The sequence below is a fragment of the Phaenicophaeus curvirostris genome, chromosome 1 (assembly GCF_032191515.1).
Source record: "Phaenicophaeus curvirostris isolate KB17595 chromosome 1, BPBGC_Pcur_1.0, whole genome shotgun sequence".
NCBI classification, from domain to species: Eukaryota; Metazoa; Chordata; class Aves; order Cuculiformes; family Cuculidae; genus Phaenicophaeus; species Phaenicophaeus curvirostris.
In genome coordinates, this window is record NC_091392.1 from 94,397,674 (window position 1) to 94,419,664 (window position 21,991).

Sequence of the window (21,991 nt, forward strand, 5' to 3'; positions counted from 1 at the left end):
GGCTCATTCCCATCTGCCCTTTCAATCTTTCTGGAATTCTGCAGGGGATATAGGACAGTTTATGTTTTTTATAAGCAGTGCAGCCTTAAATAAGATGAGAAATTCAGGCCTTACTGAAATCAAGTAGACATTCAAACCAAAGCCAGTGGTATCTGATGGCTTAGCAACTCAAAAGCTAGTATTTCATTACAGTGTATTTTATAAGCACAGTAACAACTGTGTAGTGAGCTGTCTTAAATTCTCTTAGAGTTCTGCTGCAGAAGAGGTGGAGATGAAAATTAAGTTTTGATACACAAAAACTTTTAGAACAGCTTTCTTTGATGGTTAAGTTACCTTTGATGGCTGAACCTTCTCTCACATGGCTGCTGTATCAAAAATCAGCGCAGGCCTGAGCATAACACATCACTTTTCAAGATGATCCATGTACCTTCATGCAAAGCTGGACTTTTGTCTTCTGCTCTGTGTCCCACTCAGACCATAGAAATAAAAGATTCACTGTCTGCTACCTGAGAAGTGACCTAACCTTTAGATTAGAAGGAGTTGTCTGGTCACTGGGGAATAAAACGTGTGTTCAGAAAAGCCTGGGTATTAGTGTAGAAAAACCAATGATACAAACAGTTTGGGCAGGGACTGGAGAAAAGAGCCTGTTCCAGGCAGAGAATGGAGAGAAACCTGTTACAGGCAGAGAAACATAATGGGTCATTATGTTTATTTCAGACAGAGTTCTTACACCCTTAAATCAGCTAGATTTTGCCATGTTAAAATCACATACTTGAGCTGTTTTCTCCCTCAGATTTCTAATAAGGGCAGATCAAAAAGTACAGTATAAAGCTACATGCATTTCCTATTTTTTGAATAGTCTACTGTATTTAGACGAGGTTTTTAAAACAGTGTTTAAAAATCTCTCCCTGATATATCTAGCAATTTCTACAATCATGTGAGACTTCTAGTAATCATTCCATGTGGAAAATCTTCAACCAGTATCAAGTAAATGGACATACGTCCTTGCACACAGGGAATGTGAGCTCTGAATATTTAGTTGAATATTTAGCTGTTACAGTCTGTATAGTACAGCTAATCTTACATAAGGTCAAAAATTAAATGTGGCTATGAGATCTTTTCCACACCACAGCAAGCTATCTTCCTTTTTGTCAGCGATGCGCAAGTATGGCATAAGATTTAATCATGCCTGTTAATGCTTAAGCAATTTCATATCTACAAAAAAAGGCAATTTGCCTGTGGCTTTGAATTCCCAGATTCCGAAAAGAAAAAGTACCTATTTATTTTCATAGCGTATTGAGCTCCCAGAAAAGGAGATAATTTTAGCACAATTAAGAATTGTTTGAAAAAGGGGACTGTCACACTAATTACCTTTAGCTGTTTGGATGCAATGAAAAGAACATAAAGTCGTAAGGATTTCTTAACAGTAAAAGAGCTTCTATTTGAAGAAAAACTACCAATTACCCCATTGATTGGCAAAGCTCACTCAGCTGCACACAGTGAATTTGAAACCTGTGATTCTTTCCAAGGTGAATATGGTGACAAAATCATTATCCATTCTCAGAACACATCTATCTTAATTAAAACCTACCCCCCTGTGATGATGATATAGGCAGCCCAGCTTCTCCAGACACTTACAGCTGGCATCTGCATCAATCTTGTTGACAAAGGCACTTCTTGAGAGTATGTGCTGCAGTGTTTTTTTCTTTCCTTTGTGGGGCTTTGAAGCAAAAGCATTCCTGTGGTCTCTGGCAGCCCTCAGGATCAGCAGCTCAGTGCTGCACTTAGCCACTTGTGTATTTGCTAAGGGGTATAACATAACATGAACTAGCATTAGTCTTTCTTTTGCCTTTTCTGCTCTCCATTAAACTAGCAATAAACATTCAAATAGGCAGGTCAACTTACAGTATACCTTAATGACTACAAAGCTTCTCCACCACAAGAAGTTGCAGCTTCACGTTGGCTTGGAACAAGACTTTGGGGAGTCACGCTTCAGAGTTTTCTCATGTGTCACCTGATTTCACTCATACACTTGATGAGCAGCTGACAAATTTAGAATAATGAGACCAAAACTGTGGCCATAATGCAATTGCCTCAAGCAGCTGTGTATCGAATGGTGCTTAAATAGTTAAAGGAAGTTTATGTTAAATCATAAAAACACCCAAGATAGAATCCTGTAACTTGTCCAAAACACATGTGGAGTTACTGCACGTATGTATTTTTGGAACTAATGTGCCAGAGTGTTTACATTAAATAGCAAAGATACTTGTTTCTTAATTACACAGGCTTCTGCTAATGATTTTAATTAAAGTGTGGAAAATGAGCATGTTAGCTATTCCTTCAAACTTTAGTTTAACAAATAGGCTAAGAATTTCCGTACATGCGTAATTTTTTTTTAATACAACACAACACTCCTGAACTGGTGATTCACTTCATATAGTTACAGTTACACAGAAAATCAGACAAATTTAAATGGAAATACTCTCTTTTAAATCCCCTTATAAAAAAAAAAAGTCCGTGTATATAGATAGTAGCCATTTTTCAAAGTCCATAACTTCATTAGTATAAAAGCAAAAATCCGAAACACAGTTGTTCCCGTATGCCCAAAATGGATAGATTGGATCATTTTAGTTTAAATGTTTTATAGCAAATTCTGAAGGACACCACCCTCATAGGATCTAAATATGAAAGCGCTAGATTCAGAAAAGTGATTTTTTGAAGGCTGGGTGTGAGAAAACTGATATTGACAATGACATATTAATGTGTCAATGATGAATAAATACAAGAGCTTAAAATTCAAACCACCAGCAATCTCCTACATAATTTTTTTTTTCTTAACAGGACTATAAAAGATCCAAATGTCAGAACTATAATGTCAGAACAGTTTATAATGTCAAGTGATGCATGTTGCATACTCTTAGTATATTCTCTTGATCAAACCTGAACCTGGGATAATAAGTGCAGGTGATGGAGCACATTTCATGTGCAGACAGGCATGGATTTAAAGTGAATTTGGAAGAAAAACATTTTCGTATTCAAATCTTAATAATTGTTTCACTTAACCTGCGCTGATCCATGAACAAATGATTTTGCATAAAGCTGATGCTTCTAACAATAATTAATATGAGTACGGTGCTTGCAAGGTATAGTCAGACAAGGAGAAGTTATCCTTTTCATATAATGTAGTAATTTGGTAAAACTAGTTGCAGTCTTCAGAGAGAATCAATCCCAACAGCAGAGAGAACTGTAATTTTCCATTTGCACACAGTTCGTACAGTTCCATTTCAGCTCATAGAATTAATCATGTTATTTATAAAGTAAAGTTGAGTTATTTTTAGCTTAGTTTCTTAAGAAAATGAGGCATATGTGATCATGCTATCTTTGAATGCCTTCCCTGTGTTCCTAACAGCTACCACATTCAGAGACAATTGCAACACAGTTTGAAAGAAGGTAGAAGTCTCAAAGAGACTAAATTGCTAAAAGCTTTTGCCCAGGTATGTGAGCAGGGCAAAGATACCTAAATTAGTACTCCCTGTCAGAGAAAGGCAGGAAAAATTCAGCTGTTAAACAGTCTGTTTGGCAGAAGCCATCAGTCCCATCAGCAGGAGCTAGTCATGATACCTCTTACCTTATGTCTCATGCAGCCATGGCAAAAAGCCCAGTGAAAATGAATTGTTTTGAAAAGGAGGTCAGACAGGTCAATGGATGCAAATCTTTGGGAAAACAGAGTGCTTACAAAATGATTTGGTTTTAGCTATTCTTTGAACATCTAATTTTACTCTACAAAGATAAAAAAAATTCATCGCAGCATTTCTGTAAAAGGTTAATTTGGAAGAACAGTAGCTGAACCCTGCCAAAACCATCAAACCATCACATTATTTTAATTTATAGATGTAATAAAATCAAGAGTGGTAGACAGCTTGTTAAGGAGGATGCACATCTCTGGAATATTAAGCTGACTGTGGAGTTTCCCAGAGAATCTACTCCAATTTTGAGTATGGATTAGAGCAAAAAAGTTACTGCAAACCAGGCTTCATTCCTAGCTGCTCCAGTAGAATCCAGTCCTGCCTAGAAATTTATATCCACACTTTAAATAGTAGGTTGAAGAGTCCATGCTTAAAAGAATAAATTTATTAACTCTGTGTCTTCTAGAAATGTCTCATTCTGCAATATTGTTATTGTTTTATTGATAACCCTGAACAGTATTTGTAGAGACCAAATAAATTATTTGTACTGCATCAAATAGCTTTTCTGTTGTATGTGGGAAAACCTTTGTGTTCTGTGGCTGCCACAGTCATTAGCGAGGCAAAGAATAAAAAAAAAAGAAAAGGAGACATATGTATTGAAGAATAAAAATTGTTAATCCTGGAGCAGGCTGCACTGTATTGTCTGGACAGGCTTTGACGACATTAGGTTCTCTCAATGTATCAAATGATATCTTCCTTTAAATTAGGACACAGATGCCACATCTGTCACTGGATCCATCAGACGCTGTGTCTCCTGCCATTCTGTATGACTTTGAGTACGTTGGAAAGGTCAAAACTTTTCGTAATCAATTCCATTAGGTCCTTGTCGCTTTCCACGCCGTTGATAAATTCTTCTAAAGTCAGTTCCCCTAAAAGGAAGTCAGATACTCCTTAGGAACTCAGAAACCCAGCAAACACTCTCAGCCCAACACAAGGCCATTCACATCAGAATGTATCCTTCAGGAAGGTTCCCTGTTCTCTGCTGATATGCAAATACAGTCAGAATATTTTTTAATGTATTCCTGCTGTGCATCAGATACTAGAACTTAGGCTTGCTTTTTTTCTGTCTAAAGAGATTTAACACACCTTTCACAGAAGACTAAGACAACTGTGAGTGCTTAGCAACTATGGTGACTGAAATGTGTGAAAAACAGGGTTAATGAGGCCTCTATCAAAGCAGAATTTAGATGTATGGACCAAATCTCACTGAGCTACCTGGTATTAATCTTATAGCCTGTTTTAAAAGACATTAGGGCATGATTTGCGAGGATTACCAGGCATACTCCCTGTGTTGACTACCAGGATTATTTAGAGCCACGATTAAGATGTAGTAAAAGAATCAGTTAAGTGATTTGTTTAGATAAATTCTTCCAAGCAACAGAAATGGTCATTTAGAGGATGACTTTTTGGGCTCATGGCAAAACCAGATAACATCCTGGAAATTGTGAGACAGCTATAAAATCTCTTTTATTGAGAAGCAGGAATTTTTTTTAGCATTCTTCCACTTTTTCTGCTCTCTTCCCTGTCAGAAAAGGTAAAGGCCAGTCCTGGGCATCTGTCTGCTCGCATGGTACACAGGAGCGTACCCAATTCTCTGGTTAGAAGTTATCTGTAATAACTTCTCTGTTAGAAATTATCTGTTTTCTGAGAGAGAAAATAGACTTTGATTTAATAGGAAGAGCTTGATTATTTCTTCTGAGAATGGTTCAAAGTTTCTTGTTAAAATCACAATAGTGATTTCGCACTGAAAAAAGAAATTACAAGAAGCCAAAGACAAAGATAGCTGAATGACTTAAGGCCACAGGGTTCAGGGGAGCAGCAATTAAGTTGCCTGCACTTCTAGTGAGTGCTTAGCTAGATGAATTTTGGCTGTTTTCAGAGTTAAGTACTCCCTGGAGCTTTTTTGTAGTTTGGTTTTTGGTCATGGCAACCTTGGAAACTTAATCTAACCTGAAAAAGGAAAGTGAACAGCGTTTGAAAAATTTGAAAACCATTTTCTTCCCATGGGCAGTGAAGACCGCTTACATTTTAGTCATATGGGTCCTTTCTGCGTTGGTGAGCAGGTTTGCATGCATACTCTCAAAATGGAAAGACCTCATTTGAGAGAAGTCCTGTCATTTAGGCTTCAGTGAGAGGAGTAAGACCCTCTCCAGGGGCTGGTGTGCAGTGACCTGAGGTTATTTGTGCCTTTTCTTTCAACCCCAGTGCCTTTACATCATTATCTCAGGAGCAGAGGCAGAACGAACCACCTCTGTATGCTCGTCTGCATACTCCTGCTTTGCCACTCATCCAGTCACTTCCTTAGATCTTCAATCCCAGGCATTCCGCTTACCTCCCAGCTCCTCCCTCCTGCATTGTATTTGACTGAGATCTTTGAGTGGGTGGGGTTCCTGGACTTGTCAAATGGACATGCTGCATCATTTTCCAGCTTATACAGGTCAACTGGTCTTGAATTCCTTTCTCTTGATCTCAGGCTATACACTTGAAAGTACCAATACCAGCAGTGAGATGTGGTTACACTGGCATTCCCGTACTCACTGTGACCATGTTGGGTCTCAGATTTCCTTGAGCTAATTAAATCGCATTGAAAAACCATCAGATTTTTTTAAGAATTGTTCCCTACAGCTATGGAATTAGTTCTTCTATTTTAATGTGAGGAAGGAGATTTCAACTTATTTATGTACTTGCCCATTTCTTTAATTAGAAGCTACAAGGAGGTAGCGTAGTTTAAGCTAAACTTGGCAAAATTTATCCTGTTCCTCAGGTGGGGCTATTGCTGCTGCTTTGCAGCTGTTTGAAAAATAACAAACTATGGGAAACAATTTGAAATGGGCATAATATGAAGATAATTCTGAATACTTCATGTCCTGGTATTTCATAGCTAAAATGTAAGATACAAAATTTTTCTTTTTTTGGCTGATAGTCTAGCTCAGGTGAAACTATTACTTGCAGGAAATGTGGTCAGAGCAGGTATAAATCATCACAGAATTCAGGTTAGATACTAAAATATGACTTTATGTTATTTGGAATCTTTTTGTAATTTACCTTCATCCAAAAGACGGGCCAAGCAGGTGGAGAAATAATTCCTCTATGAGTTATTCACATGCATCACAAGATTGCTGTTTATACTTTGATGATATATCACAATCAATTTTCTAAAAAATAACCTTAATACACCAAATAAGACCAGAAAAATAAACAAAAAAAAGTGCCCCAGATTCCTGGCTGGGATTTGATTTTGCTCTGCAATGCTTTCCTAATATTCATAATTTGTCAATGACCGTAGTAATTGGTGTAAAATATAATTACCTGTGGAAGGAGAATCTCCATGACTTAAAGTATGAGGGAAGGCATTCCCATATGACAAGTTTTCTATTAGAAACAACTCTGAGGCAGTGAATTATACTTTTAATTTCCAAATGCAAATCCAATTGGCTTAATCTAGCTATCTGGAGAAAAAAAGTGGCATGTGTCTTAGTATGTGTTAATAATCAGCCTTTAAGTGACATCTAATATGATGTCCAGTCTTTAGAACCTGCTAGAGCCTGTGCAATCATGCATCTCAGTTGGTTTCGATAGATTAAGTCAACACAAATATACTAAAAAAAATCTTGATCACAATTCCATTTGCTGTACCACCAGAGTATTGGTGTTTTGGATCAACAGTGCAAGACTTCCATGTTTTAGCTCTTCCTGCATGTAATTTCCATGTCAGCCTAATAGTGTCAGTTGATTTACGCTTCACCAGAAAACTGAAGCAATATGAATAAAGTAGAACAGACTCAGGCTTTCTGTTTGTTTAAAACAGTCAGTTCTTCAGTCATGTGTTCAACTCCACTCTTGATCCCATGTGAGGAAAAATCCTTGCTAATGCCAAGAAAACCTAGATTCTTACCGTCATTGTTCACATCTATCTTCTGAAATATCATGTTTGTGAACTCCTCAGCAGACATGTTGGTGTGGCCATTTATGGCCTGTATAGCCTGAAGGAAGAAATGTACAAAGTTCTTTCAGATTTTTTTTCCTTCAGATTGTGAAAACAATTCACTGGCAGGCAACTGCAGTAATTGCAATTCAGGTCTTTAGTCCATGAACCCTTTCAAAAATCAATAAATAAATAGCTATTTCAAGCAAATCTTCAGTAATGAGGATTGGAAATTTAATTAACATAACACAGCCTGAAGATTACAGACTAATTTACATATCTCTGAAAGTCTTCTGAAACCATGTGCCACCTCTGCTCTTCCAAACACTTTAGATTCCACACCAGCATTTTTATCTTGCCTAGAGAGTTTGGTGTCTTCGGAGAGCTCCCTATGGTGTGTGTGATTTAAATATAGTATTATTTTTCACAGCTGAAAGCACATGAGGAGAAAGCCTAAGTAATTCTTCCATTAAGACATGTTTAACTTAGTAATCACAAATAAAGTCAGACCAGCAGTCCTGGAATTTGGCAGAATTTACTTGTCCCCCAAAGAAACTAAGAAAATCAGAAGTCTCCCCTCTACTTTTTCTGTGGCAAAGGGACATAATATTTGGAGTAAAGGTATACATGAATATTTTTGCAAAATTGTATCCCATCGCTGAAACCGTAATTTTTGAAGTATGGTGATCATTCAGGTTAATAAATTGAGTCTATATGTCAATAGCCAGTGGTCCAGAAGCCATAAGCATATGTTTACAGAGTTGAACTCAAAGTCAATATCACAAATAATAATTGCCTGGGAAAATACATACATATATATATAAACACACATGAATATATGTGGTATACCATAGAATTTGTTCTTCTACACCTGAATTATCTTGAGGTGAAGTGCGTGCCAGTTATTTCCTTCAGTATACCTGATATTATTTTAGAACTCATTATATTTAAAAAAAGGGTAAGTGAAACCAATTCAGCACTGACGTGGAATTCTTGACTGCCACTGTCTTTATCTTACTCTGCACAAAATGAACTCAAATAGGCATCAAGAATCTTACAAAAGTAGGTAGATACACTTGTTTGTATTACTGCTTCATAGTTTGGCTGCTTCTGGTGTTTTATATGCCTGACCCTGATATAGTCTTCAGAAGAAGGTTGTATCTCTGCCACAGTTAAGTTTGTTGTAGTGTTAAGAGTAAAGCAGTGGTTCCTGACCTACTTGAATCACTAGTTACCACAGAATCACCTTAAGTAACAAAATAAAATAACTGGGCTGTTAAGAGGAACAGAGGAGGTGCATGCTTGTCTGGAAGAAATTTTGATGACTGATAATGATATGCTGGTCCAAAGTTTGCATAGTTGTAGGGACAAGTGAAGTTTTAATAGGGCTTCTATGATTTAAAGGAAAGTCTCAGATAGGAAATAACTTTTGGACAAGCCCTTGTTTACTAATGCTTGGTATAAACAGGACCCTTAATGGCTGCAAGTATGTATTTTTATTTTTGTTCAGAGCCCACCAATTTTAAACTAGCCTAGGTCAAATGACTAAGGCGTGTTTAAGTTAAAATTCTCGTACTCTAAAAGAAAAGAAAACACACATCGGTTTAAGTGGTTTTAAAAACCAGGTAAGTTGAAAAGGAATCTTCTTTACATTAAAAGGATTTTAATTCTCTTTTTGGGTAAAGCCCAATGCAAAACACAGTCACCTCATTGCCTCTGGGTGAAAAATGATGGAGAATATCTGCTAAAGAAAAACGCCATTAGTCTTAAATGAGGAGAAATCTGGGAGGTGCAGCCTCTCACTTTGCCTCTAGAAAGCTGCTTTTTAGAAGGTCATGCATCAACTTTTATTTGTTTGACCCTGTGGTTCTCATATGGCTCCAGCTCCTCTTAATTTGGGCAGCAGTTCTTGAAATTCTCTAACAGTGACTAGTGAGGCACCAGCAGTAATACAGAATCCAGGAAAAGTATGTTCTTTGTTTATTAGAATATTAAATCCCTATTTATATTTTCTGCTCCTTGCAGCAAAACCTTAATCTGCACTGTGTCCTCTACATTTAGGGAGCAGTTAAGTCACTCATATCTGCAAGGAACCTTATAATACCTTTTAGATGAAAGCAGCTGCTGAAGTGCAAAATATTATTTCAGTAGAGCAAGTTGAAAAATAGAGAAGTAATTTTAAAGAAAGAATTACACTGCTTTGGTTTTATAGGTTTGAAATGGACCCATTTTCTGCAAAATTTGCTATAACATTCGTATGCAAATGTCACTGTATGATTTAATGACAGAACTAAATTTTCCCAATTATATTTTAAAATAGGAGTAATATCATTTGTAGTAAATTATCTAGAAGTCTTTAAAACATTTAAAATATTGGAATATTTTGATGACATCTGTATTGTTTCTTGCAGCAAGTTCAGTTTGAGAAGCCAGTTTTCCACAATAGCTTGGCACAAGAACTTCTAACCAACTGCTTTATTCGTTGCGCAGTTTCAGTTCTACCTTGACTTGCAGCATAGTTTATCAAAATAATGTGTCAACTGTTTATACAGCTTTCCACTTTCGGTAAAGCATTATATCTTTAGAACTATGGTTTAAAGTAAAATATTATTCAGATGTCTTTCCTTCCATCAGTAAGAAACTAATGGCGGAAGCGTCACTAGCCAGAAGAATTCTGTTTTTACAGCTATGCAATGCTAACTAAAGTATAGACAATCCATTTACAGCATATGATGAAACCACTGTTTCGGAGGCAATGCACTATGTCAAATGCTTTTGGTATTGGTCATAACTTGCTTACCGTGAATATGCTTAATAGTTCTTTTTTGTCAATACATCCATTTCCATCAGCATCGTACAGCTTAAAATACCATTTCAATTTTTGGTCAATTTTCCCTCGTATAACCAAATTTATTGCAGCTATGAACTCCAAGAAGTCTATAAATCCATCCTAAGAGAGAGAGAAAGAGAAAAAAAAACCTATTTAACAACCTTGGTTTTCAGTTCATTCTGGCAATTTCACAGAACAGGTCATCAAATTCACTATAATACAAACTGATTTATAAATCTCCTTGACACAGAGATCTCCTGTGGTGTTTAAAAAGGATGGGCTCAACAGGAAGCATTGCAGGAGGGGGCATTAACACAGAAGTCTTTGTTCTCCCCTAAAAGCCTGGGGCAATAGGGTAGGCAGCAAATCTGTTCTGAGCAATTGCTATTGATATTTTTTTTGAGGAGAAGAGAAGCAGTTTTGTGGTAGATTTTCACAGGTGAAGAAGGGGAAACTGGGATATCTGGTTTGGTACTAAGACGTCCACTGTGGAATTGCTTATATTCATATGGATACTGCAGAACTGGAAATGATTTCCAGTGCAACAGAGCTGCTCCAGGTGTCATTCATCTGAGAGATCATGTAGGAAGTGTTGTACATGGTAACTGATAGCTGGCATGAAATCCAGATACTATTTTTTTCCATGTAAACATCAGGTCTCTGACTAATACATTTTGCATGACGTATAAAGCTTTCAAGTTATAAGCTAGTTTCTAAATAGTGAGGATTGGGGGAGATTCATAGGGAAAGAGCATTTCTGATCAATTCAATTACATATTTTCTGCTTCCTTCTCTGAAGTTAGTGATAGAAACCTTTCAAGGATAGGCCTTCATGGTCAGGTGATCTAAGCCACCATGACAATTCCTCTGTTTCTGTAAAAATGTGGTGAGAATGGAAGAAACAGTTGCTGAATTTGGAGAGTACTTGCTCCAACTGTTTCTCATGTGCATATAAAAAGAATTAACAGCTGGTAAATTTAATCTTGTGATCTTTACTTTGGTCAGAATCCAATTCCTTCGAAAACCTTGGAAAGACTGTCGTCAGTTTCAGATGGCCTGTGATTGAGAAGGTTGGACGAGTATGTAGTAGGTTTAGCATGTTACTTATTGTTATACATCAACACATATCTTGCTAGTTGAGGTTTTTCAAGCAGCAGGCATTAATCTGTCCTCCAGACTGCACTAGGCTAAAGACAAAGAATCAGGCTCATAGAATAGTTTGGGTTGGAAGGGACCTTAAAGATCATCTAGTTCCAACCTCTCTGCCATGGGCAGGGACACCTCCCACTAGATCAGGCTGCCCAAGGCCCCATCCAACCTGGCCTTGAACACCTCCAGGGATGGGGCAGCCACCACTTCCCTGGACAACCTGTTCCAGTGCCTCACCACCCACATTGTGAAGAAATTCCTCCTTATATCTAGTCTAAATCTGCCCCTCTACAATTTATAGCCATTCCCCTTAGTCCTGTGACTACCTGCCTTTGTAAAAAGTTCCTCCCCAGCTTCTTTGTAGGCCACCTTCAGGTACTGGAAGGGCACTGTAACATTTCCTCGGAGCCTTCTCTTCTCCAGGCGGAAGAAGCCCAACTCTCTCAGCCTGTTTTTGTATGGGAGGTGCTCCAGCCCTCTGATCATCCTTGTAACCCTCCTCTGGACCTGTTCCAACAGCTCCATATCCTTATGTTGAGGATTCCACAACTAGACACAATACTCCAGATGAGTTCTCACAAGAGAGGAACAGAGGGGCAGAATCACCTCCTTTCACCTGCTGGCCACGCTTCTTTTGATGCAGCCCAGGATGTGGTTGGCCTTCTGGGCTGTGAGTGCACATTGCGGGCTCATGTTGAGCTACTCATCAACCAGCACCCCCAAGTCCTTCTCCACAGGGCTGCTCTCGATCACATCACCCCCATCCTGTAAAGAAGTCCTGTAAAGGTGTGGTGTGACTCATCACCATACGTGTGTGGCTTGTTTTGATTTCTGTGCAAGGCTATTTGGCAGAGTGGCACTTAAGAAGTAAATCCAATGTTTCAAACACACTGGATTCAATGTAGGTGCAGAAACGGTGCAGCGTAACTTGTGCAGACTGACTATTGCTTCAAAGACTCTTTGTGCAGGTTCTGCTGTGGTTGTGGGATTTACTGTAATCACAGAAAACTCAGCAAAAGCAAAGACACTATTCAACCACTGTTTGCGATTAAACGAAATTTGGCAGGAACCACATGTAGTTTTCAAACAAGATTAGGCCGAGTATTAAAGGCAGGTGCTTTACCAAAAAGTGACAGATCATGTACCACAAACTTTATGTGACTTCTTTGGCACACTGGCTTGAATTTCAGTTGTCTAAGTATAATTTCAAGAAGCATCTCATCAAGTATTTTACTGGAGGGCAAGGTTTATTTTGCTGATTATGTTTCTGACATCTGATTTGACAGCTCTATTAAGAATGTGGTTAGATGCATGTCACATTGCTGATTCTTTATTGTATTTCATACTACCTCTTGAAACTACGGGTTGATTGTAGGCTTGCTGGATTTCTACAAGATTAATTTTCTTCTTTCTATCTTACATTTTACTTCAAAGTTTGGAAAACATTATTTTGTTGTCTTTCTTCCTACATCTTGGTGTCACTGTTATTGCTCTGACAAAATATCAGAGGTTTGGAAAATGTAATAATCAGCTTAATGTGTTTGGATATGTAATTCCAATCTTGTGCATCTTTTGTCCAGCCTAAAGCAGAAAGGGACTGAAAGCCACAGTCAAAAAACTCTCACCTCTGAAAAACATCTGAGAGATATTTTAGTTGCCAGGAAAACCCCAACCACATTCTCCAAAGACCACCAGTGACATGTTAACCTCAACAGCCAGTGCACTAGGAATATAAATACTGAGAAGCGAGACATATTTACCTACATGATGTGGAACCAGAAAAATATTGGTAAGAAATACACTTTTTTTTTCCTTTCTAAACCAAAAAACATGCATTGTAGGTAGAAAAGAAAACATTTATGTGTTGCAGAAGGCTACAGCAATTTTGTTATACATATACAGATGCATTTTCTCCGATGAAGAGGCATAATGGCTTTTTACAGCAGTGTCCAAGAGCCTCAGAATAGCACATTAAATAATGAAAAAAATCATAACAGTAAGCTATGAAGATCATCCTGTGGTTCTGTGGGTACAACAAATAATACAATAAATGTGTTATGATGTCATTAAAATAATACTACTGTGCTGATTTACCCATCTGCTGCTCTATAAACATTCACAATACAAGTATCTAGGTAGGTCCTTACATGTCCCTGGGCTGTGTAAAATTTCACCCCGTGCAGTGCACACAGTAAAGTATCTGTTGCTCATTAGGAAGTAAATAATTCACAAGCAAAGGGCTACCACGAAAATAATAATAATAAAAAAATAAAATAAGAAAACCCTCCAACAGTGTAGTAAGCAGAGCTAATTACCAGTGGTGAAAGATATAAATAATTTATATCACGCGGTTTACTCTGTTATTCTAAAAGGCAAATTTCTAGTATTTTTTATTAAATGGAGTTAATGCTGGTGAAACCTACTTATTTGGCAGCTTAGGCTACGGGACACATGTGGGTGATGGATGTATTTTTTGTGTGGGAAGGCTTATTTTCCATGTCTGTATGGTGCTGGCCATGCCTTCCTTGGCAGCAGCACAAATACACTGGAAAACCAAGGGTGCCTAGAGGGGTGGTGAAGTCCTGCTCCCTACCCTGCCCATGTGTGCTGTGCCAGCTTGGTATCCCTCCAGGTATGGTGTAAAACAGGGGAGCACAGATCTCCAAATGCGTTTTCTGTTCTAAGGAGCAGACCAGAGGGACACCAAAACAATGAGTTCAAAACTTCTCTTACATGCCTCAAAGTCTTCTGGATTTTCTGCTTAGCGTGGAAGATTTAATTTTAGTCTCTTGATGGCTTGACCAGATGAACTAGGACCTTAAGGACTGCTGTGAATGTGTTTGTGCCCCTTGATGCTGTGTTTTTGTGATTTGCTTTGCTCTCACTGCTGAGTGATTTTTTTAAGCCACTTGGAACAGTTTGATTCACAAAACAAGGAAAGAAGAAGACTTTAAAACTGGAAGGAGAATTTGCTGATGATGTAAACATGATCCTCATGGCCTTGAGGGCACCATTAGCTCTGACTGCCCCTGCCTAGGAGTTGTTCATTAGTTACTGATTCTCCCAAAGAGAAAACAATTTAATTTTACCTTTTTCTGAGATGTTTTAGCTTCAGAAAGCTGTCCTACGTGCAGTTACTGGAGGCTAGTTGCTTTTGTTCTGGGAGGACAGAGATGCATGGGCATTGAGGGCAAAGCCAGGCAGTGAGGGACTGCAGCATTACACAACAGCAGTTAATACCTCAGCCCCAAAGCTGTAGGAGGGCATTATCCTTTGGTTCCCGGAATAGGGTTGCTAATCTTCACAGGTCTCTGAAAAACTCACACAGCTTCAAACTATTTGAATATAGATTAAAAATAATTGACTTGTCAGCTGTGAATACACAGCTGATCTTAAACAGCGTGATAACTTAAGGTTCATCCAGAATTATCTGAACTTGGTGTTTTGGCTGCCTAGCTTTTTTCTGAATGTGATTTCCAAACTGTGGTGATGCACTGCTACTGGGATAGCAAACCAGCCATCTCCTACAGCACATCATGGCTATGCACGTGGAAAGGGCAGGTTTCTGTCCCCACAAAACCTTGTGATGACTGAACTCACTGTCTTACTTGGAGCACTGAGGAGTCTACCAAGAGTCTATACACAATAAGCAGTGTCTTGTTTTCAAATTTGCTCCTGAAAAGTCTCTAATCTCAACCTGACAGCAGGAGAATGGCTCAACAGGCTTTATAAGGATTAGCAAGTGTGCAAATATAGACGGTTTAGGTATTTCAAACCTAGGGCTTGGGACATTAAGCCACCTTCCCTCCCCCTCCCCCGTCTTTCAGAATACTACTTTAACCTCATAAGGCAGAAGGAGGAGGCATAGGTCAAACAGCAGATTACAACAGCTCAGAATAACTGTGAAATTTATAGCTAATCCTGTGCGCTTCTTTCTTTCTCCGTAGCACCCATTTCAAATATAGCACTGCTTTCTCCACGTTCAGAAAACTAAAGGAGGGTTCTTTTTGCTCCATTTCATCTCCCCCTATTTCATTGCTTTCTTTTTACTTCTGAAGACTTTCAGCTACTTCCTCAAAGGCTGCACGTGCATTACTGAAGAAATATGGTGCTACTTGTGGCTCTAATACTTTCACACATCTCTAAGGTTGGGTATTTGAGTTTGGGGCTTTGAGAGAGCTCCAGATCCCCTACAGGCTATGGCCAGAACCATTGATTTCCTAAGTGAACAAAGCTGGTGTTTGTCACTGTGTGGGGAGGCGGGGGGAACTCTTGACAAGCAAAGGCTATTAGATAAAGATGAAGAATGAAGCAGGGAATTAGGAGCTGCAGATAGTTAAGTGGTTTTGTGATAGCTGCATACCCACTGTTATATAAAGAGATGAAGCTGTATTGACCAGATTGTTACACAAGGTTCTGCTTTGCCCGCATGAAGAGGACCTTTGAGATCTGGGAGCTCAGCAAATACCAGGACTTTTGTGTTAGAGGAGTTGTGAATCAAAGCCAGCTAGGTGCCATGGCGCTCAGGCCTAATTTTTAGGCTCTGCCTGTGCTTTTAGAAGCATCTTTTCCAACTTAAAACAAAGCAATAGGGAAGAGAGAAAATGAAAAAAATGCATCCATGACCACATACACATTTTTTCAACAAATTTCCTTCTGACAAGTCAAGTATTTTTTCTTGTTTGAGAAACACACAAATGCAGCAGGACAAGCCTCCAGGAAAAACACTTTGAAGATATACATGTCTACATGTACGTGTCGATGACTATTTGGCAGGTTATCTTGGGTGCTCCAAGGTAGTAATTTAGGAACTAATGTGTTAAGGGATGTATGCAAGAAGGCTCCCAAAAATTAAACATGTACCATCATTCCTTAAACTACTTAGTTATCTGTCAGATAAAAGACCTCAGATAAGGAAAATTTAATACTCTCTGCCTTCTTTATCAGGTAGTCATTTTCTTTTCTGTAAAAAATGGGAGATTATAGATCATATTTTCTGACAAGAAAGCAGATATTATTTTATCGCAATTACATGAGTTTGCAGCCAAGCTCGTTAAAACAGATAATGCAATTTCTGCTGCATTTTTTCTATGACTAGTATTTCCAAAGTATGGTTCACCAACAAATGTGTGAATCATGATTGTATAGTTTCTGATGTTTCAAAGCAATACTTAAAAGATAAAGGGGAAAAAGAAGAAAATGTAAACCTGGAGTAGCCTCTAACAGGTCTCTTGTTAATTAATAAGGAAATTAATAGAAAAAAAGACTGTTGCACTTCTAAAAAAATGCTTAAAATGTCTTTAAATAAAAGAAGCAGATTCCTGAACTGTTTCTCATTAATATTACTTTCCTCTTTATCTACATCATAATTTAACAACTAATATTTAAAAGTAATTATGATTAATTGTACAAAGTTAATCTTCATTGCCTATTTACGTAATGTGACAAAATTACGGTGTTAGCTCGTAATTGTAGTAATATGCTCCAAGTGCTTTTTAAGCTCTGAAAACTGCAGAATATGTGCTCATTTTTTTACAGTTAAATCGAAATTTCAAATAAATCTCATACACATTTTTAGAAAATCATAATTGCATCAGTTTGATATGTAACATGTAATATCAAACTGATATGAGTAACTGCACAGAAAACAACTCAACCATTTCTGTTGTTCTAAAAATTGTTTGGGGAGTATAGGAACTCGGGTAGCACAACTCAATGGGAGACTGTGTAAATGATTAACTTTATTTTTAAACAAAATTGAACTTTGCATTCCTCCCTTTTTGTATTGACTTGCATCAAGTTTTGCTATGTTTATTTCTGTGGGACATTCAGTGAAAATGAATGTGATACAAATTTAATCCACGTTAAAGAAAAATACAAGGAAAAAAAGTAAGCCAAAAAATCACTTGACCAAACCTTTAAGTGCTAATTTTTATTGTCAGTACTATTTTTGCCACTGATTTCTCTGCATCCAACGCAGTGATTAATTTTCTCTAGGTTTCTTGTGCAACATAGTTGACATTATGGCTTCATACTAGACCTATGGGCTGGGCTGTCATAACCTCTGGATCTCAAGTGCTGCGTCCTAGTGTGAAATGGGACTCTTGACAGCCAGCTGCCAAAGCATTGCTGGATGGTAGTACATGTGGCCTTGCACCACGCACAAATTGTGTCTTTGATCTGGGCGTGCTCTACAGTGTGATAGATCTACAGCCCAAATGCAGCAGATCTCCATTGCAAATGCACTAAGCCTGGACATGCTGTGCAGAGATGACAAGAAAGGAGCTATTCAATGAGGTGAGGACACCCCATGGTGTGCACTGAGAGTACTGTGTGCTGCCCCATCACATAGCTTAATCCAATACAGCTAAGCATGTATACAGCAAGGCAAGGAGAATTCAACTAGAATATTACTAAATAGCAATTACATAAATATTTGAAATTTTGTTTTTAAAGAGAAAATTTCTTGGACATCTGGATTACCTTTTTTGAAATAAATAAAAAACAACCACTGATTTGTGCAGTGCTCTAACAGAAGTCTGGGACAGGTGTCACTTTAGTATTCCATGTAAAGAATCAGCCTTCCATGCTTGATGTTGCTTGCCACAACTGAGGAATTCTGGTCTAAAACTTGTAGTTCAGTACTGGTACCATCAAATCCTTTACTCAAGAACACAACAGTACTGACACTAAGCAAGTGATGATTTTAGTGATAATATTAACGTAGGCTTTTAGCTGGTAATGACAGAATATTACAGCATAGGTTATTACAATCACAGCAGTTAGGGCCTGAGCCAAACCAAGAAAACAAAATTGGGATTGTGAAATTGTACTGATAATGGTGGGTAGTTCTTACCAAGTAATAGATTCCTTTTTGGAATAAATATATAGCATTGGATGTAAAAAATGTCTAGATGTAGTTAAGAAGTAGAACTAAGATGTTTTTTATGACAATCCATAAAGAAATATAACAGTGTTTCACAAAAACAGGTGAAATATTCATAGTACATAGTTTCTATTCCATGGAATTTTTAATGAATATGGTACCCTTCTAAAGGGACTTAAGCATCCTGACAAAAATGATATTACTACAATGACGCGAACACAGAAAGGCATAATTTAATATCCTCCTTAATTATAGCAATAAGACTAGTTGCTTTATATTTGAGATAATTTTATGCATCTTCAGATTAAGGAGAAGCAAGTTGTTTGGCTTCATTGTTTTTGTTGCTTTTGTTGGATTGTGTCTGAAACTAACAGGAAAAGGAATTGTACATGTACATGTGAACTCAAAAAAAGCCTGAATATTTTGGGGAGTAAGAGCTGTATATTTTTGTTACTTCTGACAGAAGAATTCTTTATGGCTAAGTCATATTTTGAATCTTATTTTCTTCTAGCCTTTGATAAGTTTTTTTGACACACAGGCTTTTATTGCTGACTCTACAATGTGATACCTATGATTTGTAAAAAGAAAATAAATTTTCTAAGTATTTATTTTTGCGGAGAGTGAAAAAAGGGTTCAAAACCAGAAAAAGCAAGAGTTATACTTCTCTGAGAAAAGTGGTAGTGCTATCCATGTGTGCTGGGCCAACACAAGAATCAGAAAAGGAATAGAATAAGAGGTAGCAGGTAGTGTGTCTTGCCAACCACAACACCAGCTTATATGGCTCCTGGCCCCACGGCATAGTATGTAATGCAGATATTGCTGCTGCAATGTTACTGCCTTGGTTAAGCTGGCTGGCTAGATTAAGCTAAGAAAAGTAAGCTTGTCCAGAGAGTCATTTGAACAAGAAAACATCCCTAAAACTATGTATGCATCTGAGCTTATTTTTTGCACAATTATTTGCGGACTTAGGATACAGAACAGAAAAGTTGTTCTGGAAGGTCGTTCAGGAAAGTTTGAGAAAATATTTCTATAATCATCCTCTCTCGCCCTACTTTGAATAACTATTAACTATTGCACCCAATTCTGTCTTGTCAACTTTGGTAATGCCTGCAAACATGTAAGGATGCAGAAAACATCCTAGACAGTCTGACAATTCACAACACTGTAGCTGTTCTTGGACCTGAAGATGCATCAGAACAAGACCATGTGAGAAAGGAAGCCCAAATGAAGATAAAACTTTTCAGGAAAGTAGGGCTGGCAAAGATACCCTGAGCCATTATAAATAACCCCGCAAGAGGTGGAAACAATATTTAGGTTCCAGGTAGTGTTTGAAGTATTGCTTACCTAGCAGTAATTTTATTTCATCTTTTAAGAGATCTTCATGCCTTCAATAAGAATGGAAGGCAGCTATCACATAGCGGTGGGTAACCATTACATAGCTGGGTCATGCCAAACTTTAACCACATAATATATTTAGTAGAATCTCTAGCAACTAGTTGTCTCATAGTGATGACAGTAACATGCCTCTGTCTTTCATAATTCTTAAGAAAGGGGGAAAAATTATAGGGAGAAAACAACTGAAACTCAAATGAAGAATGAGGTACATTAATCATCAAAACAACTCTGAAAATATTACATCTTTCTGTGAATATTCACATGCTTTCCTTGGAATATGAGGTGCAACCTCTGCTTTCATACAGAATATCACAGCCCAATGATTCACATTTCCTTCTACTACTATACCTGAGAAAATATACTTGGCTTATCCCATTCATATCCCTATAACCAGAGAGGTAATATCTGTATATAGTTAACATCTATTTATAGCCAGAACACAGAATCAAATGATGAAAAGTCTTACTGCAAATCAGAACTATAAAGACACAGCAAGATAGTGGAGAAGGAGTTAGGATGAGGAGAAAAGGAACGATGGTATGCCTCCCAATACTTGTCGGCTTTGTGCAAAGTACAAGGAGAAGGAAACTCTTATTTTCAGGACAAAAAAACAACCCAAAAACATAGCTTAATATCTAGTTTACATTGTAGACATTTTGACATACAACAGTTCTATTGAAATAACAGATTTTTGCATTTCTTATTATCTGTTCTACATCAAACAGCCCATTTTGACTTTCTTCTTTAGATTTTAAAATGGATTTATTTTAAAATCTTTTTCATAGTTCTAATATGCATAATGATGTCAGATGAATTCCAGTTTATCACAGAATTATTTTAAAACTTCAATGAAAAAAGCGCAGACTAGAAAGATGACTAAAGGTGATATCAGTTAGTGGCTCCTTATCTAAAGATTTCTTAACCTCTTTGCTGTGAAGGGTCCATTTTTGTACATCTACCTACTTTATCTCTGCATAAGAACTGTAGCAGAAAATACTGTTCTCTGTTGAGCACTGCACAATGCTTTATAAAATGTTAATGGAAAATCTGTGAACTTGCATAATTTTCCTTCAGTGCCACATACCTTTTAATCTTCTTTAGTCTTCACAGTATATCCTACCTTTTAAAATCCAATTTTCTTAAAAAGGAACAGACACTTATTCCTGTAGCTAGTTTCAATGGATACCAAAATAAGTAATAAGAGAACTACAATAGCAGTATCCCATTTTCAGTACATTGCTTCACATGTTAAATGGCCATGCAAATTTTATCCTTCACAGGTCATAAGAATCAAATCAATCAATTCTTACAGTGTTCAATTTTTATTTTTAGTGGTGGTAAAACCCATCTGCAAGCTAGTGGCAGTGAATGACAATGATTGGGGTTTCTGATTTAGAGAAAGAATATTTTTTAGAATAAATCTTAAATAGTAGTAATGCTGACTGCAGAAGGTTCCCTTAGTTCTGTTTAAAAGCAACTTACATTTCCAATATATTATGGGTACACCAGACATTATTTTTCTAGATATGCGCTCTCCTTTAACATTGGTGTAACCTCATTTTAAAGGATATAATCTCTTTGAAATATGATACATATTCCCACAGGAAAACAAATATACATCAATATACTAGGCAAGTACTGAAGTATTTTAGATAAACATAATTGTTTCCTCTCTAAAATTCACCAGGAGGCTGCATGAACTCAGACTACATGACAGTTATTTGTAGACTGAGATGCCTCCACCACTCCTCATGATGATCTCAAGGGAAGTTAACTTTGCAATTACAGTTCTGAATGTTCAGCATCTTTATTTTTCACTGGAGCTAAGAATGATGAACAACTTTCAAACTTCACTAGTGTATTTATTTATATGTTTATCTATATAATTATTAGCAAGGCTTCCCACAGAGGTTGAGGAAAGGATGAAAAGTCTTGACATGTAACCCTTGTTCCCTTGTTTTTAAGAAACATGGAAAAATTTAAGACAGCTGCATATTTGGTTGTGTAAGGTCATAGAGTCATAGAATACTTAGGGTTGGAAGGGATCTTAAAGATCATCT

At 37.4% G+C, this 21,991-nt stretch overlaps 1 protein-coding gene across 2 annotated transcripts in view; it reads right to left on the reverse strand.

Annotated features, from left to right (window-relative positions):
• Positions 1 to 2,396: 2,396 nt before the first annotated feature.
• GUCA1C (guanylate cyclase activator 1C) overlaps positions 2,397 to 21,991 on the reverse strand; it is a 37,439-nt gene continuing 17,844 nt past the window's right edge. For both annotated transcript variants that reach the window (XM_069849913.1, XM_069849914.1), the window contains exons 2-4: positions 10,472 to 10,621; positions 7,642 to 7,729; positions 2,397 to 4,615 (exon numbers count right to left, since the gene is read on the reverse strand). In XM_069849913.1, coding sequence (XP_069706014.1) covers positions 4,485 to 4,615; positions 7,642 to 7,729; positions 10,472 to 10,621 — 369 coding nt within the window. In that variant the 3' untranslated portion in view covers positions 2,397 to 4,484. The remainder of the gene's footprint in view (positions 4,616 to 7,641; positions 7,730 to 10,471; positions 10,622 to 21,991) is intronic.